Below are 27,918 nucleotides of genomic sequence, written 5' to 3'. Positions count from 1 at the left end.
AGTCGGTTCTATCTCTTTCCTCAGGTCGGTTATGAGAACGCAGGCACAGTGGAGTTCCTGGTGGATAAACACGGTAAACATTACTTCATCGAGGTCAACTCCCGTCTGCAGGTGGAGCACACGGTTACTGAGGAGATCACAGAGTGAGTGTCTCTCGGTCTCTGAATGAATCTGAAAAAGAATGGTTTGAAAATTACAAATCATTCAGTAATGTTGCTATATATATATATATATATATATATATATATATATATATATATATATATATATATATATATATATATATATATGATTTTAAGTAAAATCATTTTAATTCATCATTCATCTTTCAAATTTTTTTTGCCCGTGTTCTTGACACATCTGAACCTCATAAATATATATATATATATATATATATATATATATATATATATATATATATATATATATATAAATTATTTTTTTTTACACAAAGACAAGTGTTAACAAAATGCATAATGGTTCCGTTTTTGACCACCTGACTGTCTGACATTTAGATTCTGAGAAGGTATTCTTTTTTTCGCAAACTAATGACTCCGCTAAATATTCCTTGACATTTATCAAGACATTTTGTGTGGCCAAAAGCAATTAAACTTGCATAAATGTGGGGTGATGTATAGCAGCCCCATAACTCTAATTAACACTCAAAATTTGTATTGTACTACAGCTGTTAAAATGTCCGTGTTGGGAAAAAAAAACATGATAATAAGTGCAAAGATATCATCATGTTAGACCCTTTGAAACCTGTGAGATTCTCAGTGGGCTTGTATCTGAAATGCATCCTTCCTCATTTTAGTAAGAAGCGCACATAGAAGAGCGCTTTGTATAGGAGGAAAGTGGTTTGTTGTTATCTTTTTCATCCCAGAGGCAAAAGACACAGAAGGGAGAGGTTAAATGTGCTAGATTAAATATATAGGTGGGGAAAGGTGATTCTTCTAACACATGATGTCAGCACATTTTTTAAAAAATATGGACTCGATTAATATTGGGCTGAAAGGAAAAAAAAGAAAATCTAATTTAAAAGCTCAAAGGATTAATTAATGTGTCAAAATTGTACGTTTGTACACGTGCACTCTTGGATGAATACGTGTGATTCTAACCTCTCTGGACAATTTTCCATCTTTGCTGCTGGTTCTGACTTAGTGAGTTCGTGGAGCGTGACTGCCTGTGCAGACGTACCAGGGCTCCATTCATTATAAATGTCCATCTTGTCGCATGAAATTGAAGCTGTCAGCTTGCAATTGGCATCGCGTGGCAACCCAGCTCCGAGCGAGAGGCCTTGGAAGCGCATATGACTGTAATGAACTTGATTTCCAGCTCTCTAGCCAGCAGTGGGGCTTGTATGCCAAGGCCTTCACCAGCAGCCACCTTCTGTTCCTCATACTGAGTCACTCTACACCCCACCTGCTCTGCTAACTCACTGCCTTTTAAGCTGCTCCGGGATAAAGTCTTCACACTTATGCTTCAGATATTAAACTTGACCAGTCTGATCACAACATGTGCATCATGTTGGGTCCAATGCCTGTCCTTCTCACTCTTTTCAGCATGTATATTTATGTTGTAGAAATGATTACTATTTTCATAATCCAAAATTAAGAAGTCAGCATCAGAAAAATCTGGACCATTTGAAATATTTTGACTTTAGAAAGGTTTGGTCACTTTATTTTAAGGTCCAGTTAACTATTAACAATGACTTTTGACTCTGTAAACACCTGATTACTGTTTATTAATAGTTATTAGGGATGTATAATATGGTCATACAGAACATGTACTTTATAATAAGTACTAATAAACAGCAATATTAGTAATAGTCAAGCTAATAAGATAGTACTTAATAGCAAAAATGTGTCGCCATAATGAGGGCTACAGAAAGTTTATACTGGATAGATTATTTTTGAGATAAAAAATATATACAGACAGTTTGTCTATTAAAAAAAAAAGTGGGAAACAAATATAAAGTATAATACAAATAAATTAATCAGTGCTGACAGAAACCCATAAAACAGCAAAAGAGGTTATATAAAGTTATTTTCTGTACATTTTTAAAATAAATTTTTTATTCTCATCAGGACAGCAATATTGTGAAACGTTATTACAATATAAAATAAATATTTAATTACTGGGATGGCAAAGCTGAATTTCCAAAGGCCATTACTCCAGTCTTCAGTGTCACAAGATCCTTCATAAATCTTTTTAATATGTTGATTTGTGCTCAAGAAATATTTCTTATTGTGAAATTTGAAAACCGTTGTGCTGCTTAATATTTTTGTTGAAACAGAATACTTGATTTGGATACTTTGATTTACTAGGATTTAAATTCTTTGATAAATAGACATTTTTAAAGATCAGCATTTATTTGAAAACATCTCTTTTAGAATATTCTAAATGTCATTAGTGCCGCTTTTGATCAATTTGTCTTTGCTGAATAAAAGCATTTTTTTGAAGAAATAGTTACTGACCTCAAACTTTTAAACAATAGTTTATATTTATAATATACATTTTTGCAATATTTTTGCTAATAATACACCGCTCTCTTGCATACCATTTAAGTTTACTGAAATTTGCACTATCATTTAGCTTGTATTTTGCTTTTGAAGCAGTCAGATGGGTTTATTAAAGCATGCAAATGACATGAGTGCTTTTTCAGTTGGTTTTCTGTGTGTGTGTGTGTAGGTGTGTGTAGCAAGACGAAAGGGCGGCAAAAATAGGTTCTCTTTTGTGACGAGCCATTTCAGACTCCAGTAAAAAGAGCCTTATTCCTCCTGACCCTTCCTGCCAATTACTTTCTCTTTAATCTCTGGTATTGTTGATCCTGAGACAATCATATTCAGCTGTATATTTGTATGCAGCTGGTCTTTCGTCTGTCCCCCAGTCTCATTCTCTGTGTCGGTGATATGACCTTCATTTGGGCACAGTAATTAAGATCAATTACCCTCTGCCACTCTGTCGCTCCATGCCACTGGCAAGGTAATAAAATATGCCAGCTGCCCATAATTACCCATCATGTTTTCATAATTTGATATCTCCTCCATCTTTGTGTCATTCCTTTGGGTCAGAAAGTCTTAGGACCGTAATAAGACAGCTGACCACAGTGATAGTTGGTGGAAAAACACAGCTGGTACGTTCTAATCTGTTCCTGTCAGTTCTGGTTTATTGTTTCACGATCATTCACTTGGACAATTTACAGTCCGTCTAGTTTCTAATGAATATTGGTTAAAAAAAGGCAAGTTTCAACCTAATTGGCTCTTTTCAATAGCAGCTTTGCTAAACTGGCATAAAGGCAGCAGACAAGAAAAAATAAGTTATTCTCATTTCACACCAGAAGAAAGTCTGATTCTGGTATCAACATCCATTACAGTATAATGAAATCTCTTATAGTATAATATATTGGGGTCGAATGAGAACGGTACATTAGCTCATAAATTTAAGTCATATGCAGGCTTATGTTGGTGTAAGTCATAGCCTACATATTCTGTTTTAAAGATTTTAGGCAAGTGATGGGCTCTATTATGTTGTGCAATAAATATGACAACAGAGTAAATTAATATCATAAATTAATATCCAAAAATGCCTTAAATCAATGACTAATTGTTAGCTTGTATAATCTTTGCATAGCTGCAGTTCTACAGTATATTCTGAAACTAAATAAATAGCCATTCAGTTGTGCATTAAATCTTTTACAGTGTATTTCAGAAGTTTGAGTTTTTTTATTCATTAATGATATTTGCTTGATTTATTTTATTAATTTAGATTTATATTATCTAATTTTATATATCTAATTTTACATTACATTATATAATTAACACATAAACATTTTTAAAAACTTAAATATGCAGATGAAGGTCATTTGGCAATATAATATAAAATAAAATAATATACTATGGTAATATTAAATTGTTATATTACGTTATATTAAACAACATGCATATAATATGGGTGTATCTGCAACTACGGGCACTTTTGACTCTCCAAAAAATTGGAAAAATCAGCTGCTGTGAATTTCAACTTTAACCATCAGAGTCTGTAATGCATATAGAAAGTAGGGCTGTGTACTGTAAAAATTGTTTAACCAGAGCACAGTGGGATCTGCATTTGCAATAATCAATCCTTGTAACATTCAACGTTATTGAACCACTTTTTGTGCAGTATGAGTAAAGGGGGAAAAATAAAAGTGCTTGCAGGATGCTTTAGTTAAATGTATAATATAAAATGTATTTTATAAAAAGACCATATATATTTTTAGACTCCGCTTTAAAGGTTCACAGTTTAAAGGGTTAGTTCACGCAAATTTATATAATTATATATATAATTTTATATATATATATATAATAGCTTACCCTCATGTTGTTTCAAAACCGTAAGACCTCTTTGGAACACAGTTTAAGATATTTTAGATTTAGTCCGAGAGCTCTCAGTCCCTCCGTTGAAGCTGTGTGAACAGTATACTGTCCATGTCCAGAAAGGTAAGAAAAACTTCATCAAAGTAGTCCATGTGACTACTATATACAGTATATGTGATCATCGGATTGGTTGAATTCTACAGGATTTCTGCAGGATTGCTTTATTTGAAAAAGTTGTAATAGTTTTAGTTAACTATTCAAACAATGGTGCAAATAAATAAATAGCTGATATGAGACATTTTATTACATTAAATTAATTTTCTACAATTAAATTAAATTAACATTTGAGTTAAATTACATTTTTAATTAAATTAAAATGAGCCTGACCCTTTGACCAGAACAAGCTTCTGCGTGGACCAGACTTGATGCAGATGCTCAAAATTCCGGCTACACATTTCTCCTTGATTATGCAGAAGCCAGCAAGTGCATGGCGAAGAGTTGATTGAGTGCTTCAATTCTTCACTCACTGCCTCCTTCCACGCCTCACAGCTGTGCAGTTATGCCTTGACTTTTCACGCTTATTCTGCATTCATGTTTGTTTTCTGTGTGTGTGAGAGAGTGCATGTCCTTTGTGTTGGTGTGTGTGTGGGTGCACTGTCTCTAGGTGACCCTGGTAATGGGTTTCTAATTACTTTGGGTTGTTGCTAAATTGCAGCTGCTCATTTGTATTGGTCCATTTTTGCAGGGAAGAGATTGGACAAGGGCATTAGGGGGCTTGGAAAGACGGAGTGATGAAAGTGCAGGAGAGAGAGAGGAAATAGACACTGAGAGAGAGAAGCAAGATGAATGAGGCAGATGAACCTTTCTCACCTAACAGGGGACCGGCTGAGACATTAGTGCATTGTTGTAGTGTGTTTTCTGCAAGCGTATTGATTTACTTTTTAATGGACGGCCAACTAATGGTATAGATCATTACGGGACGTGTGAAATGCCAAAAGTTTTAAGGGTGAAAGTTAGCTGGAGAGAAGACTTGGTAATTAAAGGTCAAATATGAATTTAAGGGGAATGGTGTAGGAGGAAAGAATCTGATGTATGTGAGGTTTTTATTTTCTTTTTTTTACTAAATGTGGACTACCCACACGAACCCATTGCTCTCTCTCCATGGCTGATTTCAGTCCTTTGTGGGTTTGTTCTTATGACCTTTTGCTTGTGTAGTTTTGCATCAGATAATGGAGTGCTGTTTACTGTCAATGTGATTTTACTTGTTTGGATTTGTTGTGGTATTGATGTGTAAAGCTTCTGTCCTTTCTGATTTGGCTCTGAATGGAGCAGATAAAAAAACGAGCGTTCCTAGGAGGCCCTTGAGAGCCCTCTATGTGATGACAGAGACTTGATCCGTGCCAGAATCCCTCTCCAGGAGTTTTTGTGTGTTTTTCCTTAGCAGCAGGTAACAATAGGCTGATCGGCTCAAGCACTTTGTCAACAGTGGTGTGTAATGATGCTGTTTAAACAGGCTGGTTGGACCCGACACCTGCACACACTTCTGACCAGAGATAAGACTGAGGGACAGTGTTCCCGTTAATCTGTACAGGGGCTCAACTGTGCTCCTCTGATGTTATTTCTACGCAGACTGGAAGAAATATTAAACACTGAAATCAGACCCAAACGTTTGTGTGAAAAGATGAGATTTATTGAATTTGAGTGGTCGCTCGATTGTCCTTTGTCCTTTGTTCATTCTATGTAATTCTGTTATCCTTTCTAGCTGTTGTTATATAATTTTGTCCTCCTTTTCAAGCTGTCACTCTCTGTTGTTTTGTCATACATTCTAACTGTCGCTTTTCTGTCCTTTCTTGCTGTTGCTTTGTAGTACTGTCATCCTTTATAGCTGTCGCTCAGTTGCTCTTGTCATTCTGTCTTTCTTTCTAGCTGTCGCTCTGTCATTCTGTCATCCTTTCTAGCTGTCGCTCAGTTGCTCTTGTCATTCTGTCTTTCTTTCTAGCTGTCGCTCTGTTGCTCTTGTCATTCTGTCTTCCTTTCTAGCTGTCGCTCTGTAGCTCTGCCATCCTTTCTAGCTGTCTGTGTTGTTCTGTCTTCATTTCTAGCTGTTGCTCTGTCATTCTGTCATCCTTTCTAGCTGTCGCTCTGTCATTCTGTCTTTCTTTCTAGCTGTCGCTCTGTCATTCTGTCTTTCTTTCTAGCTGTCGCTCTGTCATTCTGTCATCCTTTCTAGCTGTCGCTCTGTCATTCTGTCTTTCTTTCTAGCTGTCGCTCTGTCATTCTGTCATCCTTTCTAGCTGTCGCTCAGTTGCTCTTGTCATTCTGTCTTTCTTTCTAGCTGTTGCTCTGTCATTCTGTCATCCTTTCTAGCTGTCGCTCTGTCATTCTGTCTTTCTTTCTAGCTGTCGCTCTGTCATTCTGTCATCCTTTCTAGCTGTCGCTCAGTTGCTCTTGTCATTCTGTCTTTCTTTCTAGCTGTCGCTCTGTCATTCTGTCATCCTTTCTAGCTGTCGCTCAGTTGCTCTTGTCATTCTGTCTTTCTTTCTAGCTGTCGCTCTGTCATTCTGTCATCCTTTCTAGCTGTCGCTCAGTTGCTCTTGTCATTCTGTCTTTCTTTCTAGCTGTCGCTCTGTCATTCTGTCTTTCTTTCTAGCTGTCGCTCTGTCATTCTGTCTTTCTTTCTAGCTGATGCTCTGTCATTCTGTTATCCTTTCTAGCTGTTGCTGTGTTGCTCTGTTATTCTGTCATCCTTTCTAGCTGTCGCTCTGTTGCTGTCAATCTGTCATCCTTTTTAGCTGTTGCTGTCATTCTCTCATCCCTTCTAGCTATTACTGTCATTCTGTCATCCTTTCTATCTGTCGCTCTGTTATTCTGTCATCCTTTCTAGCTGTCGCTGTGTTGCTCTGTTATTCTTTCATCCTTTGTAGTTGTCACTCTGTTATTCTGTCAACCTTTCTAGCTGTTGCTCTATCGCTTTGTTGCTCTTTAATTCTGTCATCCTTTCTAGCTGTTTTTCTATCGCTCTGTTGCTCTTTAATTCCATATTCCTTTCTAGCTGTTTCTGTGATGTTCTGTCGTCTAGCTATTGTTTGATCTATCTGTTGTGCTTTCCAACTGTCGATTTGTGTATGTAGGTGTCAGAGATGGGAATTCGAGTTAGTGACTCAGACTCGAGTCACACTCAAGTCATATTTTAATAGACTTCACACTTGACCTCAAACTCGACCTTAAATTACTCCAGACTTGATTAGAGGAAGAGGAGTTGTGAATTTTTTAAAAGCAACTCTACTCTTTTATCCTTAAATACTTATATAACTGATATTCAAAAGGCGGACTGCATCTTCACCCTGGCATCTATCCTGTCCACAAACCGTAACAGCAGCACCAAGTGAGCAGCACGTCAAAACAGCGGAGCAGATCACATAACAAGCGCTCAGGGTCGTTTATGGCAAATATCTTTCAGCCCTATATACTCAAGTATTTTTATCTAAAGCCAAATGCGCTTCATGCAAGACTTTTCAGCTTTTTCAGACATTTCTGATCTACATTTAGCATTATTAATATATAGGCTAAGAACATTTCAAAAGAATAATGTAATTATAATTGGGAAAATTGTTGTTAGATGCTAGGATAGAACTAAAACTTTGAAACTGCTAGTTATCTTTCTTTTCTGCTCAATATTAAAATGTTTTGATTATTGTAGATAATGTATTTAAGTAAAATATAAAAAATAGTATAGATTTCAGGAGCAAAACCCTGAACAGAAACAGTATTTTTTTCCACCACATGGCCTCGTATGTATCTTTTTTTGTCCTTTGCTTGAAAGAAAATATAGACGCAGCACCTCTTGGAACTTTATTTGAATAGATGTAATATCCATGTCACTTATTTCCTTATGTGTCATGGTAGATTGGACACTTTGATTATAGAAAAGCATATTAAACATGGTAATGGATTAAAACAAAGCCTATAAATAACAGGCTGGATGTACATTAACCTTAACACTTCTTTTTTAACAAAGCAGATCATAGATGATATATGTTCTCTATAGCCTATAAAACAGCTTCATAAATTGGAAGATTTCAATATATGAGGATTATCAATGGGATTTTTTACGGAGCCAATAAATGATTTGGGACTCGATTCGGACTGTGACCAAAGACTTAGGACTTGACTCATACTCCAAGTTAAATATTTAGAGTCTCTGTTAGGTATTAATGTGCATGTACAATCTCTAGATAATATTGTTTTAATTTTAATACTATATTGATATTAATTAATAGTCATTATTATTAAAATGTTAAAGGGGGGGTGAAATGCTATTTCATGCATACTGAGTTTTTTACACCGTTAAAGAGTTGGATTCCCATGCTAAACATGGACAAAGTTTCAAAAATTAAGTTGTACGTTTGAAGGAGTATTTTTGCTCCAAAACAACCTCTTCCGGTTTGTCACAAGTTTTGGAAAGTTTTTTTCGAGTATGGCTCTGTGTGACGTTAGATGGAGCGGAATTTCCTTATATGGGTCCTGAGGGCACTTCTGCCGGAAGAGCGCGCGCTCCAGTATAGCAGAGCACTGAGAGGCTGAGCACAGCCTGATCAGAGCGAGAGCGTCGCGAAAAGTCACAAAAGAAGTGTGTTTTTGGTTGCCAGGGCAAGACAACCCTGCACAGATTACCAAAAGAGAAACAGCATTAAGGGACCAGTGGATGGAGTTTATTTTTACAGAGCATCAACGGAGTTGTGCAAGTGTTTTTGTTTGTTCCCTGCATTTCGGATTGCACATCGTTTATTTCTTAAGGATAATGCAGTCCCAACGAAAAAGGGTCACGATCGTGTGTTGGAACCACATGCGGTTTCAAATATCTCTGTGTTGTTAACTTAGCTATCAGCGCATAAGCACATCAAGTAAACGACATGCGATGTTGTCATCAAACTGCACTTTCCACATGTACAGCTTAAAAAAAAGAAGAAAAAAAAAGACGACATAAAGTGGAACTTAGTCATTTTCCAAAACCGCTAAGCAAATATATAAAGTTTCAGTACATACCACATAGAGACACCTTTGCTGATGCTGCTCTTGTTAAATTTCAGCCTCTGGATCTGTGTCACAGCTTCCAGACGCTCTCAACACAAAAGCCTACTGGCGCTCATGATTCTTTAGCTCCGCCCACACGTCACGCCTCCAGCCGGTCGTGTTTTTCCGGGAAAAATCGGTACAGACTATCTTTCTCTTATAAATATAATAAAAATAAAGACTTTTTGGAGTCTTTGCAGTACTACTCTATAGGTACTCAAGATTAACAGGATATTGAGTGAAAACGAGCATTTCACCCACCCTTTAATTTATATATTAATATGTTAACTACTTAAATTAATTGACATCTATATATATCCCTTAAGTGATTTGTTCATTTTTTTTTTCCTTAAACTTTTATATAATTGTATTAGGGAGTAGAAAATTAGAAAATATCAGTAATTAAATCGGTATATGACATTAAAATTAAAATGATCAGTATATGACATGAAAAAAGGTTTCTGCTATTGTTAATATTGCAAATAATAATATTGACAAAAATATATTATTAATATGTTGTAGAATTATCATTTTTTTTTAAATATTCACATTTATATATATATATATATATATATATATATATATATATATATACATATATATACATATATATATAAATGTTTAGCCATTTACAATTATTAAATAACTTTCTTTTACATTTAAAAAATGTATTATTTGTATTTGTATTATTTGTACCATTATCTACCCTTGAACCTTTATACACGGGTAGAGAAAAAAATTGAATATATCAATCGTGTATTCAGTCATTATATTTTGTTAAAATTAAAAAGTGTGTGTTAAACATAGTCAACAAAATTTAGAATAGATATTGATGAGGGAATATTGTCACACATCAGACTTTGACTTTCTCTTGTCTTGGATACTCGTGTCGTCATTTGTTGATTTCTTTAAATTCTGGTAGCAGGAGCATTGGAAGATATTAAACATTGTGGAAGAACACACACAGACACACACAGTCAATCACACAACAACACACTGTCACTCAGGGGCTCAGTCTGTGTTGTATTACTGACTGGGATTGTTCCACTCCCACATAATTTCTGCATATGCTGCTGCCTGGCTTTGGCAATTAAAATGGAATAGCGAATCAGACTGAATATATTAACATGGCTCCCCCACCTCATCACTGAGCAGCTTCCATCACCATTCTCATGCTGCTCACTGCAGTCGCCTCTGTTCTGCTGTCCTCCTTTTTCTCTCTGCTCTCTTGTTTTGTCTGTCTCCAGCTCCCAGTCTTCATTGTTTGTGTCTCTCTTCAGCACTCTCTCACTCTTTCTCATCTGTCTGACTGTAGGCTGCTTAAATGCAGTGGTGTCTGGAGATTTGAAGGGTACACGATGGCAGTTTGGGAGTAGCAAGTGTGGGAGTGTTTTTTTTTTTGGTAAATGTGAAATGCAATGTTTCAGAAAGCATTGACCAGCACTGTGATTCATTCATGTGGTACATGTTCCTGAATCAACATCCTTTGTTGCTCCTCAAACAACAGACCTAAATTATCATTGCAGAATAAAATAAAACTGCAATTAATTATTCAACCCCTTTTCTGAAGTCTTTTTTTTATTGCAGTTTAGTGTGTGTGTGTGTATGTATATTTATGTATGTATGTATATGTGTGTTGATTCAGCTGCCATTTGTTCTTCTTGCATACAAATCACATTAAGCTTATTTCAGAATATTGAATATTGACAATTCTATAGTAAAAGACAGAACAACCACTCTTCAACCCTTCTGCCTAACAGTTCAGATTGCCATACAGTTGAAGATTGAAGACGCTGATGACACACTTTTAAGAAATGGTTGATTTATCAGCCGTAGTCTATTGTATTATCCCATATAATGCACCGTTGCCTGGGATTTAAATGCATGCCAGGAAAAAAAGAGTCAGAGACAGATGAGTCATTGCTTAAAATGCCACTATTAGTGCATTCTCATCTCATTCTGATGCTTTAAAAACAGGTTAGTTATGAAACAAATATTAAAATCTGTTCTGGATCTATAGCAGATCAGGGTATTGTATATTTTGGGATGTTTGGTAGGTGATGCATGTTTGCTGAATCAGAGTCTGTTCACTGAATAGAGCAACTATCTTTTTAAGTTATTGTTTCGCATTATTATGGAAGTCATTGTAGCTTCTAGGCTTGGATTGCTTGGAGTAAGTATTGCTATGGGAGCAGTATAGATGCATATAGTCTGGAGAAGCTTGAGCGAGAGAGGTAAGGGAGCGTGGAAGTGAACATTGTGCCCTTGAGACTGGGTCAGTGGTCCCTGATGGCAGTGATTTTATGAGTAGTTTTCACTGCTGCAGATTCTTCTTCTTGTCTAGCTCTGAAAAGCCAAACTGCTAAATAGATTATGCATTGATTATACACTCTTGGGTCTTGAGACAACTTTGTAAATAAACAACTTTTAAGAGCTGTTTTTTTTGTTGTTGTTAATTTTGCAAATTCCCTAGTTATTGGCTTAAATAGTCTCTTCTGATTCATGGAATATTGCAGTAATATTGTTTATTATAAATGTGTTAAAAGTGTTAAAGTTAACATCTGATTTGTTTACGTGTGTGTGTGTGTGTGTGTGTGTGTGTGTTTCTTTAAAAGAAAAATTTCTTCCTGACAGAACAAAGAGATTCATTTTCCAAATAAACTTCTTTTCTTTTATAAGGTTTCAAAGTTGCATATTTATTTGTCTAAACCGTCAGATGAGCCCATTCGTTATTCTCAATTCATTCTTAATTTAAATTCAGTTCTAGATTTCTCAGTTTATAATAAATATTTGATATGACAGTTGTATTATTTATATATCAGATTGTGTTGACATACTGTGTGATGGGCAAATAAGGAAAAATAAGTTTTGTGAGTAAATGGAGGTTGCATGAAAGCATAAGAGAATACTTCTGCATCCAAAATAAGTCCATTGAAGTACATATAAGCCTTAGTTTTAAGTTTGTTTGGTGGGTTTCTGAAAGATTACCTAACATTAATGCTAACATAGCGTTACTAAGAACAGCTTTTAAAGCTTTTGAATGCAGAATTAATGTCTTAACCATTTTAGCTCATCCACACTGACTTGCCTTGTCAGTTGAGGAACTGCAGGGACAGTTTTTATGGGTTAAGTGTCTTGATCAGTTTTTTCATTCAACTTGCAACCTTATTGTTTGCTGCTCTGATCCCAAATAAATCATCTGATGAATGTCATTTTAACAATTCCAGATCTGCTGGAGTATTTACATGATGAAAATGATAGGGATAATCCATTAAGCTGATTTTGATGTTTCATTTTGTAATTATTTCAGCTTGCAGCTATAATGACCAGAGTTCATGTGAGAAATGTTATCATTAGACAGCAGTGTCATAAAGACGTATGCGTGCAATATTCAGAGCCTGTTTATACCATTGTTAAAAAATTAATGAGGCCTAGCCAGATAATGTTGAGAGCTGTGCAAATATATTGCCTTTGCCATCACCATGTGTGTATGTGCATATGAATGTGTTGCCGCAGTGTTATCGAAAGCATGCTGTGCGGTATATATGTCGGCCTTCGAGAAATCCCACAATTTCTAAATACCTCCTTGCTGGAGATAAAAAAGGCAGACACTTTGTAGCATAAATTATTGATGCACAGCATGAATGCAAATACGATCTCACTTTTCTTTTATTGGTTAAAAATATTTTCAGACCCCCTGGTGCTTTCAGGTTCTGTCTCGCATATGCACTTTTTCATTTGATTATTCATTCATCATAAAGTTTTAGCCTTTTGAATGCCTTTTATTCCTTCTAATATATGGTGAGACAAACATTACTAATGTGGAATAAATACCTCGTAGCGTTTCCCGTACACGCCAGCATTGATTCCAAACAAAAGCCTGCAGATTCATAGCATTTCTGTTTCGAAAGTATATGCATCTTTTCTCCCATTAGAGTCAACCCGGTTCCCTCCTCTTTGCGCCTGTAAGAATGAAATTGACCTGATATATGAGGATTAGGAATTGTGGGACATGAGAAATGAGTTCGGTAAATCTAGGGTGAGTAAATATATCAGAGTGATTTATATGGCTCTTAATAAATCCAACTTTACACCAGGGAAAGCACTTATCCAATAAGATGGCAGATTCAGCCAAATGTAACCAATCAGCCCCGGAAAAGCCTGGTTCATTCAGTTGAGCTGAGGGAGTGATTTAATTGTGAAGCTATTGAGGCCGGATCAGGCGCTAGCTGTTAGCCATGAATCTAGCAGGCATTTCCTGTTTGTATGTCGCTGAGTGACTCGCTCCTTTCCTTCTACAATCCCCTCATCCTACTCTTTGTGCAGTGTTATGAAGCGGATTGCTAGTTGTCAAGCCGGTCTAATAGAAGTTATTGGAGCAAGCAGACATCTTGCACATTGTCACCTCACTGTGGTGAATGCTGCCACGACGTGTTGCCCTGCTGGATTGTCAAGCAGTTGAAAATGGTTCGAGTGAATCTGTTGTGATTCCAGATCGCTGAAGCAAGGGGTCTGGCCTGATAACGTGCATTCATTTGGAGCGATAAAGTGTCGGGGTTTGATGTGATCTTTATGGCTGTGGGGCCCATGGCAGGATGTGTTTTTGTTGTTTACCAAATGCAATATAACCTTTGTCTCTGTTTTTCTCTGTGTGTCTCACTCATCCAGTGTGGATCTGGTTCACGCTCAGCTGAGAGTGTGTGAAGGTCGCAGTCTGCCCGAGCTGGGCTTGAAACAGGACAAGATACGGATCAATGGTTACGCCATCCAGTGCCGAGTGACCACGGAGGACCCGGCACGTGGCTTCCAGCCTGACACGGGAAGATTGGAGGTAGGTTAACATCCTACATTCAACAGCTGGGCTGTCACACATTTCTCCTCAGCCATGTTTCCAGAGAGAAAAAAAATTAAAGGGGACATATAATGTTGCTAAAAAGAACATTATGTTGTGTATTTGGGTTTATGCGGTTTAAGGTTAAAAAACACATTATTTTCCACATACTGTACATTATTGTTTTTCCTTTATGCCCCGCCTTTCTGAAACGCGTCGATTTATACAAAGCTCACCGTTCTGAAAAGTGAGCCAGCTGTCCAGTGTGTTGTGGTTGGCTGAATACCTCAAGGGTGTGACAGAAATATTACACCCCTTAACATATTGTGATGCCGTCTCCCGGTACAACCAGACAAAACCAATAAAACCCATTACAAACAAGGCATTTGTTGCATCCACAAACTATTCCAACAACTAAAATATGATGAATTGTTTTGATCCAGAACGGGATTTTAAACATAAGTGTTTGTCCCCTTGTGAGAGACCGTTTAAATAAAATGTATTACATTATTTTTAACAAGTCTAAATGAAGATTTATTTCTCTTTTTACTGTTAAACATACTGCTATTAAGAGAGAAAAAAAAATTGCAATTAATGTTGTGATTTTTGATCAAATTTCTGATCAGTCCTTCATTTTCATGGTGTCATTTTTATGTGCAGGCTATATATATATTATTTTTTATTTATTTATTATTACTACAGTATATTATTATTATTATTATTATTGTAGCAGTTAAAAAATGACATTACTCATATCAATTTCATCTGAATATCAGTTATTTTTTTTGTGTGCGTGAGTATCTGCACAGGCCATTTTAAGTTCCGGACTGTCTCAAATGACGTACAAAACGCCAAATGGTCTTATTTCATGATTCAGGTGGGTGCTCATTGACTGCTGTGCCCCCCTGATGAGTTTTTTTTGGTTGACTGGTAAAGTTTAAACCCCTGGAAGGACCACTATGGCTGACAGACACTTCTCCCAAATATTGGACTTGGCCGAAAGTTTTTGGTGTAAATCGGACACTGACCACCACAAACACATCCCAAACACGCTCTTCTGAAGTGTGTACCTGCATGTGGTGATATCGCAGAGGTGTGAAATTATCTGAAATGTTGCTGACAGAAGCTTTTACCTTAGGGCCATAAGGGAATTATTTATTTCTGGATGAATAATTGAACAAATATTGATATCAGATTTCTCTGCCCAGTCACTGTTGAGCTGCAAGCCTTACATCGGTCCAAATATCTCACAGATGCAACTTGTGCTGTCTGTCTGTCTGTGCGGTTATTTGGTTTTGAGCCACAAGGTTAACCGGGGTCTCTGAGGGTCTCTGATTGAGATCTTGCAAGCTAGATGTGTATATATACATAGAAATAGCCCAAGGAGTCGACTAGCCCACAAACCCCACGCTGGAATCATCCAGTTGTACCCACATTCCGTCAGCTCATTGGCTAGACAACCCCGTATGGTCCAGATGCATCATCTCTCTTCAAATCTTTGTTCTTCCATTCAGCCACAGGGTCTTGCCTGTATCAAAAGAGAGCTGGATCTGTCTGATAAGAATGTTCCTCCATTACCTTTAGAAAACTGTTTGGCACTCAGCTTCAAAGACTGACGTGGACATCATGTGATGTTGGAAGAATGTTTCCATGCAGATGGAGAGATGAAGGGAGAGGGGCGGGAGAAGCAGGGAACTTGGGCGAAGTTTAAATGTTATTGAGATTCCTTCAGAATGGTCTTCTGCTTTTGCCAGAGCTAAAACAGAGAAAGCGAATTCACCTAACGGAGTGTGAGAGATAATATGAGATGGTTGTAAGAGGGGGAAAAAAGAACTTGAGTGACCATCCCTGATCCAGAGGATGATAGCTTCAGCATCAGATTGAATGTAGTGGGGAATTATGGGTATGTATTGGCCGATAATTAGGCTGAGAGTCTAGACAGCTGATTGAGAAAGATAATAAACCAATGTTCCAAATTAAACACTCACCATGAATGCAAGAATGAAAATTGTCTTTGACGATTAAATAACACCAATACAATCCAGTTAGTCTGTAACTTTATTAAGACCGGCAATAATCTTATAATCGTATAATCACATTGTATGAATGATGGACTGACCATTTACATCAGCTTAAAATTGCAAACTCTCTGCAACTTCTTGCAAATGTTGCGATGACTTATGACTTTACTTCAGTGCAAATGTATCATCTGAAGCTTACATAGAAGATGCTTTTTTTCTGTTAAATCCAGCCTATTTCTTCCATCAATTCTATAAAACGATGCTTTGGGATGGCTTACGGTTTAAAAAGGTCGCTTAATTTGATTGCCACCTTACAAAAAACTAAATCCATATTTTATACCACAATCATATTTCTGGATGTTTCATTGAGAATGGTGCTCATAAGTGTATGATATTGTCTGACTATATGTATTAGTATGTTTTGTGGGTTTTTTTGCAAGCACACATTGATCTGTGTTCTTTGTTAAAGGAAAAATGGCTAAATCCTCTTGGGAGATAAAACATATTTGAAATAAAATATTGGAAAATACACAGTCTCTCACACCCACCACTGGCTGTAGGTCTGAATGATAGTGACTATACGCAATAAAACCACAATAGTTTAGTTAATGATCTGGAACCAAATCAGCATATAGAAATGATTTCTGAAGGATCATGTGTCACTGAAGACTGGGGTAATGGTTGATGAAAAAAAAAGGTAAAGTAACATTTGTACGTTTAATTTTGAATTTAATGTTTCTTGAGGCTTTGGATAGGAACTTGTGGAAAAAAGGTGAGACCGAGATGGAGAAAGGCCGTGCTGTGTGAAGGTATAATCAGCCTCGCGTTAGATCTTCTTCCATTTCAGTATGTCAACACAAGCTCTCCTGTGTTTGTGTGCAGTAGCGACTGATGTGAAAATAAGGCCGCAGGTAAAGAGAAAAGCGCCGCTCTCTCGATTCCTCTGTCTGCTTGGAAGTTTCTCCTCACTTTCTGACGTGTCTGATGTCGTGCTTCAGAGAGAAAAGAGGACGGGCGGTGTGCGGGTCGGCAGAGCTCTTGCCTTTGTTGGAGGGAAAATAAGTGCATAATGGGTAAAGTGAAGTGCCAGGATGAGAGCGTGCAGGGAACAGGCACTGAGAGCTCTTCTGCGCTTTTGTTTCTAAGGGATAAAAAAAAATATGGCTGTTGTCTGAAGGGTGCTCTCTGTAATCAAATGAGAGGGAAGGAGAGGAGAAGGTAGAAGCATTTAGTATAACATGGTGCATCAGAGGAAATATGGTCTATATATGGGCAATTATAGTCTCATCTTCTCTCTAATTCCTCAGATATGAGGCTCGGGTGATTTATATGTGTAGTTTCAGATGTGAACTGTTATAGGGTCTGAGCTTTGAATGCAGACTTTATTTAAGCGAAGCTATGAAATAAATTACGAGCCACTTTGATGGTGGTGGTACTCGTTTTATCCTCATGTTGCATCTGTGTGCAAGCAAATGTTGGTTCAGTAACACGTCGGCTCTTGCTGGCGCGCTGAGAGAACATAATGCTGATGAGGAGGATCGAGTGATTTGCATTATCATCATAATAAACATAATTATGTTGTTGAATGTGCTGATGGTAAATACTGCTGTGGTGGAAATGGGAGTCCATAATTCACGAGGCGAAGAACAGCGTCGCTCCTCCATTTGCTTTCTAGTTTGATAAATGGAATTTCAATCTGCAGAGGAAGTTGGTGATTTGTGCTTCTTTGGCTTCTGCACCTTAGCTTTTAGCTTTTTCCCTTGGGTGGATCCTCACTAGTCATTTAGGTGATTGTGATTAGCCGTTTCTATGAATAGGTAAGAGATAAAACCTGAATGTAATATAAAATTGAATTATGTCAATTTAATTTATCTCCTAACATTTAAATTATATTTCCTTATTTTCCTTTTTTATTTTCTGTTTATTTTATGAGGTTTTCACATAAAGCAGACTTTATTTCCTAGCAATAAACATTAACATAAGCATAAAAAAAAAAGAAATAAAAAATGCTCAAACTAGGTAACAGGGTTGGAGGTTTAGCCTAAATTAAGCTGCCAAGCTAGGTTTCTCATAAATCAAAGAAAAATATGTAAACTTTTTTTTCTGTTCTTTCAAACAATACATGTAACATTTGGATAGTTTATGCTTACAAATGCAATCAGAATGACAGTTTTGTAAAAAAAAATGATAATATACAATAATTATTTACATTTTATGCTTTCAAAATGCTTAAAAAAAATAGGGTTAAAGTTATGTAACGTAATCATTTTATTATTATAGTATTATTCAGTTTTTAAATTATTAATAATGAATATAATAGCAATTAAATTGTTTATGACATTGGTGTATGATTTTTAATTAATGAATAAAGTAGTGGGGGTCTGTATTAATCTCCATTACAGAAACTCTTAGGGATCTACTTTTCAAATGACGAACTCAACGAGATCTACTAACAAAAAACAAACGTGTATATCTTTATATTGAATTATTCTAATAATTAAATAAAAATTAATGTTTCATTGTTCAATTTTAACTTTATATTACTTTGTAAATACCTACAGCATGATAGATTACGACAGCAAGGATAAGATTGTGTGAAGTCGATGAGCTAATTTGGGATGCCCGAAGGGTAATGGCACTATATTCCGGGCTCATTGCCCAAAAGATTATCGTTGGCGACATCTGTGACTCCTTTCAATTGTTTATTGCGATATCACAAAGTTTCGTTATAATCAATGAATCTCTCTACCTCACAAACAATCTATTTTTTACATTGTGTATAAACTGGGCCTGCATTTACCTTATAAAAGATGTGTGATCTACCAGCATTGACTTTGGGAAAGACTTGTTGGTCAACTCTTTCTTAGAGTGTACAGACATGTGATGTGCTTAAAACTAGCTACTTTTCATTTTAGGCTACTTTGAAGTTAAATTCTAGTTCATATAGCATATCTAATAGTCCTTGCGGGATTTGTGCCTCTAATGATTAAAGTGTGCCCTATTCCTGGAAGTGCCTGTTAATGTCTGTTCATGTAAACAAATGCTAAGATATTTATTTCCCATCTTAATGGCTGCAGATTGACCATAGGTTAATATGCTACTGTCTCTATGCTAGGCCTCTTGCCAAGTTAAAATATTGCTCGCTTACGAAAGTCCACCAGGAGCCCTCCGGTCATTGTTCATAGAGATTCCAATTAAAGAAAACAAATGGAGGATGAAATGCCATGCTGAAAAATTTCTGGGATAGATTCATGCCTCCTAGGTAGGTGTAAAGCATATGTTGATTTGTGTGGCACTGCCTCGCTGGCTCCGTGGGCATCTCTGGAGCAGATCTCCATGACCACAAGCCTTTCATCTTTCATCCTGCCTGCCAATAATACACACAGAGTACCCTGAGAAAGAGCCATCTCGCGTCTTCCTTTATTAGAGAGGGAATGAGAAAATATTGTTTTCTCTTCCAGATGGCTGGCGCGAGACTTGTCTCCTCTTGTTTGCGTGACATGCTCCTCTTTTGTAGATTGTAACTGATGACAGTGCATTTCCTCGCCGCCCTTCACCTGAGGTATGAATCCGAGACAAAACCGATTCTAGCGTTCCCTCGCCGCAGCTCCGTCGGAGTCTGCTGCCGTTTTATTCACAGATGCAAACTCCCTCTGCCGCCACGCAATTTGAAACAATGCAGCTCCGTCAAGAGTCACATTGCCAAGCTGTCATTTCCAGACACAAATGCGCATGGGAAACGCCTTGGGACTGGGTGTTACTGCAGAGGTTGCATTGGTATTCTGAAAATGGCAGCTGCTTCGCAGGCCATTTACAAACATTATTGAAGAGGTGGCAAAACTCCCTCAAGAGCGTCAGCACATGGATTGGAGTGTAGGCACATTTGAAGATATACTCTGTCACTTTCTGATGTTCCCAAAATATGCTACACGTATTCAGTGTGCCACAGGCTATTTGTTCTTGGAGAAGTTCAATATGGGTGACTAGTCAAATTGATCTCTTGTTAAACACGGTGTTAACAAACCAATTGCAGTTCAATTAACGGGATAGTTTCCCAAAAATCTTTTACCCGCCCTCTAGCCATTCCAAACCTGAATGACTTTTATTCTTCTGTGAAGCACAAAATAAGATTTTTGAAAAAAGTTGGAGTACAAAATGCAGTTGGACCCCATTGACTTTCATTGTATGGCCAAAAAAAAAAAAATTATATATACTTTTCAAAATATCTACTTTTTGTTTTTCTGTTTCAAGGAAGAATGAAAGTCATACAGGTTTTGTATGATACAAGGGTGAGGAAATGATTGAAAAAAATATGATTTTGTTTATTGGTTAGACCTGCCCTGCGATGCATCATTTTAGCTACAGGCTCTTTGCAGTATTATTCAGTTCAGTGCAGTACTGATGCACAGTGATTTATAAAGGACCTCAGAGGAACACTTAAAGCTCATAAGACTGGAAATGGATCCAACAGGAGTTCTGAAGCCTCAGGCATCCAGCTAAAGACTAGCTGATTGTTCAGCAACAGTACTGGCACAGTGCTTAATGGTCTAAAATGCTCAATACCAACACCCAAAACTCATCCCAACTGAAGAACTGAGGCGATGTAATGAGGTGGAGCTGCGTTTGCTGCCTCAGGGTCTGTATGTCTCACAATTATTAAAGAATTCTTAGCTGTTCAAGGACAGAATTTATGTTTTATCCGAATATAAAGCTGACTTTCTGTTATCTGAAACAGGCGATGAGTCAGCACAATCAAAATGACCAAAAATTCCAGAATAAATCGAAAACCGGAAGCCGAAGTCATAATTTTGTCATGGTCTTATCTGTAGAAGACCAAGGAGGACAGTATATTCCAAAATTTCATTTATGTAAACTGAATGGTCTTTTTAATCTCCACATATGTTTTCGAAGCCACAGAAAGCACTTATTTTCCTGAACAAAGGCTCTTTTTAGAGATTTCAGTATGCACACTGCAGCTTGTCTGAAAATTGTCTAAATCACACCTTTTGCAGATTATTTGCTTTAAATTTTAAACTACCATCTACGAACCTTCATGTCAAAACTGCTTTTTGTTTATTAAAAATGAAATATATTATGTCTGGAATTAAACCTTGCTTTGCTTTCATGTTATATACAGGTGCATGTCAATAAATTAGAATGTTGTGGAAAAGTTCATTTATTTCAGTAATTCAACTCAAATTGTGAACTCGTGTATTAAATTCAGTGCACACAGACTGAAGTAGTTGAAGTAGTTGTAGGTTCTTTTAATTGTGATGATTTTGGCTCACATTTAACAAAAACCCACCAATTCACTCTCAACAAATTAGAATATGGTAACATGCGAATCAGCTAATCAACGCAAAACACCTGCAAAAGTTACCAGAGCCTTCAAAATGGTCTCTCAGTTTGGTTCACTAGGCTGCACAATCATGGGGAAGACTGCTGATCTGACAGTTGTCCAGAAGACAATCATTGACACCCTTCACAAGGAGGGTAAGCCACAAACATTCATTGCCAAAGAAGCTGGCTGTTCACAGAGTGCTGTATCCAAGCATGTTAACAGAAAGTTGAGTGGAAGGGAAAAGTGTGGAAGAAAAAGATGCACAAGAAAAAATCAGTTCAAGAATTTGAGTGAACTTCACAAGGAATGGACCGAGGCTGGGATCAAGGCATGAAGAGCCACCAAACACGGATGTGTCAAGGAATTTGCCGAACCACAGACAACGTCAGAGGCGTCTTAACTGGGCAAAGGAGATGAAGAACTGGACTGTTGCCCATTGTTCCAAAGTCCTCTTTTCAGATGAGAGCAAGTTTTGTATTTAATTTGGAAACTTAGAGTCTGGAGGAGGAGTGGAGAAGCTCATAGCCCAAGTTGCTGGAAGTCCAGTGTTAAGTTTCCACAGTCTGTGATGATTTGGGGTGCAATGGTCATCTGCTGGTATTGGTTTATTGTGTTTTTTGAAAACCAAAGTCAGTGCAACCATTTACCAAGAAATTTTGGAGCACTTCATGTTTCCTTCTGCTGACCAGCTTTTTGAAGATGCTGATTTATTTTGCCACACTGTCAAAAGCACCAAATTTGGTTAAATGACCATGGTGTTGGTGTGCTTGTTTGTGTGCTTGATGGCCAGCAAACTCACCAGACTTGAACCCTATAGAAAATCTAGAGGATATTGATGAGGAAAATGAGAAACAACAGACCAAAAAATGCAGAAGAACTGAAGGCCAGTCAAAGAAACCTGGGCTTCCATACCACCTCAGCAGTGCCACAAACTGATCACCTCCATGCCACACTGAATTGAGGCAGTAATTAAAGCAAAAGGAGCCCCTACCATGTATTAATGTATAGTAAATGACCATACGTTACAGAAGGCCAACAATTCACTAAAAAAAATTTTTTATTGGTCTTATGAAGTATTTGAATTTGTTGAAATAGTGAATTGGTGTTTTTTTTTTATTTTAAATATGAGCCAAAATCATCACTACTTCATTTTGTGTGCATTAAATTTATTTAATACATGAGTTTCATAATTTGATTTGAATTACTGAATAAATGAACTTTTTCACGATATTCTAATGTATTAATGTATAAATTATTAAAAGACCATTCTTTATTAAAGTTACGAAAGCTTTTCAATCAAGAGCAGTAAGTGATTTCTTTGTTGTTGCTGTTCAATCAATATAAAGACTCACTGATCCGTTGCACTGATACAGTAGGCCTACGTTCAGCCGGCTATAGGATACTTACCAAGACAGGCATTTTGACATAACTTTTGTGTGAATTTGTCCATTTAAACACAATACTTAAGAGAGAGCTAAATATTTGCATGCGTTCTGAGGCGTGGGTTTGCTCGTTTCGGATAAGCGCACGCACAGATATTCTCACTGCACGCTTGAGCTTGCGTCCTTTGACACTTAAATGTTTAAACTGACAAAGCTTGAATGGGTTTATTTTAAACACCGATATCAACGTGTGCTAGTCAGGTCTCATCTGTGTATGCGCGCTATCACCACCAGTGTGATTGTGGAATAAAAGACTGCTCATATTCCAGCATACGGCATTCGCATTGAAGAAGAGTGCATGGTTTTTCCACGTTTATTTTTCATCGTTGTTATTGTAATGTCTGGGAAGCCAGAATGGGCATCCATCAACAGAAACATATTAGCTGAACCTTGTTTGTTTTACATGCTATTTATGGCAAACCATATTACAGATGCTTTGTCAGTTTTAAGTTAAACCCCCTGTGTGTGGAGAACTGAAAGGTTTGATTTTTTTTTTTTTTTGTGAATGGTCCCATCCCTAGTATGTATTAATATAAGCTAAATACTAGTTAACTTTTAAAAAAGTGAACATTTTGGAAGTATTATAATTGTTATTTGGTCAGTATAAATTTAATTGCTATATTAAGGTTATTTTTATTTTTATTTTTTATTTTTTACCTAAGACTTTTTATTCATTATTTAGACGCTATGAAACCATGGTGTTGGAGACATTTATTTAGAAATCCGGATAATGCCAAAAGGTTTGCAGATCTTTTCCTCACCTAATGAGCTCCTTGTTCGATAAGAATGACTATCTACCCAGTGTAAACTGAGCAGCAGAATACCTTTGAGGCAAATCGATTCGACTGAGCTGCCCTTAAGTGAAGAGATTTAGCCACATCTTCCCAATTTGTTTACTAATTCATCTGAACCAGCAGAACCTGTGAGTTCAGGAATGGCCTTTAGACATCTGCACGGCTGTGAGACATATGTCTTGACGTAAAATTCTGCCCATTGAGAGCTACTCTACAAGCAGTTTCTGTAAGTAAGGAGCTGCTTTTTTCCTTGAGGGGTTTTCTTCTTTTGCTCTTGTCAGCAGTTAATGGCTCACGGGGCACTAAAACCCTTCAAGCTTCATGATAACACCACCAAGTGTAACAACTAAATCTAAAACAAAACGAAATCCAATACATCAGGTAGGTCTATGGCGCACCGGTGTGGTCTAGTGTGTGCATATTTGTGCACAAACACTCACACAGATATGTCTACAAGAAAAGGTTTTTGATGGATCACGTTTGCTGATGCCTGGTTAGCCCGAAGCTCTTTTCTGGGTACGGACGCCTGCAAGATTTCTTAATTATACTAGTTTGACCTCCAACAGCCCATATGCACCCTTGAGTTGCCTCAAACAATCACTCCACAGCACTTTCTCTCTTTTATGTGAAGCAGTTTATCACATCCATACCAATAAGAAAAAGCTGACTTCCCTACAGATAAAAATGGCTTATAAAATGGCATTGAAATTTCTTCCTGCAGGCTTTTATCATATTTCGATGTAGTTTGGTCCAAAAGTATTTGGACATTTAAGTCAGGCAGTCTTTGGTGAGTTAAAGTAATGTGTAGAGATTTGCTATAAAAGCTAAACTGTGTGTCTGCTTGTGATTTAGAAACAGAATAAGCTTTGTGTACTATCCAGAATTGTGTATGAAATAATCAGGATGTGAATATTTTCCCCCTCCTAATATAAACATCTGAATGTCATGAATATTTCTCCAAATTACAGTCAACATGAAAAATGGGTCATATTTTAAATTGAAAGGCAAAACGCAATTATATCCATTTGGAGTTGACTGGATTGGGAAAAGAGTCTGTTACATACCAGTTTTTTTCATTTTGATTATAATTTCAAAAAGGCACACAGTATTATAAATGTGCTTTTCTTACTAACATTGTTAATAAAGTGAACCACTGAATCATGAAAAACAAGACCAGGATTGTGTAAATACTTAGATTTCATGTTGATTTTCTTGGTTCCATTATGTTCTTTTTAAGATGTGGATTAAAAATGCTTAGGAAACTCTGGCTTTTAACTTGTAAAATATTAAACTGTTTGCCTGTTGTGCGTGTTGCATGCAATATTCATGGTTCAGCTAAATAAGACGAAAGTGTCTCAAGGTGCCTCTAGGCACCACTCCTCTCTGTTCATGCTGTGGCGTAATGCTGGTTAGGGGACAACAGGTGTTGCTGGGATTCAGGGAGCTATGTGGTGTACATGCTGGGCTCCATCTTCCGATACGGCTGGAATGCTGTTGACCTGTGTTTATCTTAGTAGGGATAAATGATGAGGATATGTTGAGCAATTGATTGACATCAAAAGACTACGTTATTTATAGATATCATTTTCTTAGCTGGATTTCTTGCTCTTAGGAGGTGGATAAGAAACACTTTAATATGTTCTTAGTGCTTTTGAATTTGAATTGATGTAACAGGATGCATAAGTGCAGTTTGTAAAGTAAATTGAAATGGGGGATAAAAGATTTTTATAAATGTTGAATGTTGCCTTATTCAATTTTAATGTTTTTGTCATTTGAAAATGTGTACACAGGGAATGATAGATAGAATAATGATAGCTAGAACTAGGGGTGGGTGATACAACCAAAATCACAATACGTGTCATTTTATTTCACAGTAATGATATCACAGATTTTGCTTTAAATAAGATCTTTATGATATTGATTGATTTAAATGTTTGATGCCATAAAAATGTATATAATATTATATCACCAATGTCAAGATCACAAAATACTGAAATACTCTGAATACAAGTAAAACAGTAAGTGATTAAGAATAGCAGTAGAAAAATTACAGTAGAACAAATAGAAAATGCTACGTACATTGTATGCTTATTCTTAACTGTGTAAATTAAATATTTCTTCTTGTTAAAGTTATACAAGTGAGAGAAAACTTTATTCAAGAGCAGTGAGAGATTTTCTTCCTTTTGTTGTTGGATTAACATAAATAACAGACAGCATGAATATTAGACTGCTGTCATATTAAGAGCTTCCCAGATCCAATATACAGTTACACGTGTTTTCTTTCTCAGCTGTTTGCTTTCACTTATGACCTAAATTTCCAAGGATACTTGCAAAGATGGGCATTTTGACATATACAGAGTGTGCAGAGGTGTTAAGGTGTCAAAAATAATTTGGTTCAATATTCCCCTACTCTATAAGCAACGTCTTCACATGCGCATGCCAAAACATGTAAACAATACATTTGTGTGACCACGTAGGACAGCAATGTCACAGTTGAAGGATAAAGGATATGATTTGATATTTTGTGGATATGAGCCAATTTGTTTTTCAGTTGAACAGACAAGTTTCCAAATCAGATGTAATTCCATAGCGAATAAGACTTTCAAGCTTGGCCTGGTTAAAAAAAAACACGCAAGATATTGTTACCCACCCCATATGCAATCTCAGTCTTCTTAAAAAATAAAGCCTCTGTTGTAGTCGTGTGCACAGACTGTCAATGTTTGTTTTCCAACAAAGAACATTGTCCATATAAAACCTCAGGTATCTGTAAGATGTCACTTGCTGTTGACACATTTCTACTGGTGTCTACTGGTATGTCTCCCACCCCTAGATATAACTGATTGATGGATATAGATACTGTAGATAGATAGATAGATAGTTAGTTAGTTAGTTAGTTAGTTAGTTAGTTAGTTAGTAGGGGTGGAATGATACATGTATTTATACCGAACCATCATGGTCGGACATCTTGGTTCGGTGCATGAGCCCTCAACGAATACAGGCAATTCTCTCCAAATCCAGAAGAGGAAAACCACAGCAATGAAAGTTGTGACATTTTGCCAAGTATGGTAACACACATTCTCGGAATTGGTGCTCTGCATTTAACCCATCCAAGTGCAGTACCTGATACTCCCACCAAGAGTCCACAATCGAGGATGGGACCCCACTAGGGTTGGGAATCGTTAGAAATTTTAAGGTTCCAGCTCCAGATCCACCTAATGATTCCTGTTCTTATTCCGGTTCCAATAAAATCATTAAACAATCATTAAGAAATAGAGGTAAGGACAAATGCACAATACTCAACTACTCAATGCTCAATACTGTTTATTACATACTGTCAACTTATTTTAAATGTTGGCAATGTCAAAATGCCACATATATTACAGTGTATAGATCTTCATAAGTAAGGTTGGGTATTTTTTTTTTTTTAAATTTCGGTTCGGCTTCTGGTTCCATTTAAATGAAATATTATTATGTTTTTCTTTTTACTATTTTACCTTCACTGAATGTAGCGTTGCTGGAAGGGAGTAAGTAATGTTGGGTAATGCTAGTCCATCATTCAGCATGTGATTCAAAGTTGATGTTTTTTACACTATCAATAACGTTTTGCTTTTCAAGCAGGAATAAGCTTGTTGGCCAAATAGTCCCTTGAGGGCTGAGACACTTGTTAATTTCCCTTAATTAATGAAATATATATGGTTAAACTTATAAACATGTATACACACTCTCCATAAAGTCCCTATTTTACAAATAATAATGCAGTCAGGCTACATTTTTGAAATATTTCAAATGCATTAAAATAAATCTTTTCTATCACTTTATCACTCTTGAAATGACCTGTACACTACACTAAATAATCTAACCCTCATAAACAATAGCAGTCTATTTATTTAGTGGTCCAAGTTGAAGCCAGTATGTATAGGGCATTTCCATCTGACAGATCTCTGATCTTGCCGTTACAAAGTCCAGTGTGATGAAGGATCAAGTTGCATCACTAAAGACTAAAAACAAGCCACTCTGGGAAAAGCTGAATGAATTGGAGGCATACAAAAGATTGTGGA

The 27,918-nt window shown here is 36.7% G+C and overlaps 1 protein-coding gene across 1 annotated transcript in view; it reads left to right on the top strand.

Moving 5' to 3' along the window:
* Positions 1-27,918, top strand: part of pcxa (pyruvate carboxylase a) — a 119,152-nt gene that overhangs the window by 25,481 nt on the left and 65,753 nt on the right. Inside the window, exons 8-9 of the mRNA XM_026196014.1 lie at positions 25-143; positions 14,100-14,262. Coding sequence (XP_026051799.1) covers positions 25-143; positions 14,100-14,262 — 282 coding nt within the window. The remainder of the gene's footprint in view (positions 1-24; positions 144-14,099; positions 14,263-27,918) is intronic.

The sequence above is a fragment of the Carassius auratus genome, chromosome 21 (genome assembly GCF_003368295.1).
Source record: "Carassius auratus strain Wakin chromosome 21, ASM336829v1, whole genome shotgun sequence".
In the NCBI taxonomy this organism is placed as follows: domain Eukaryota; kingdom Metazoa; phylum Chordata; class Actinopteri; order Cypriniformes; family Cyprinidae; genus Carassius; species Carassius auratus.
Note: the sequence above shows the minus strand (reverse complement) of the source record. Positions and strands in the feature narration are given on the sequence as shown.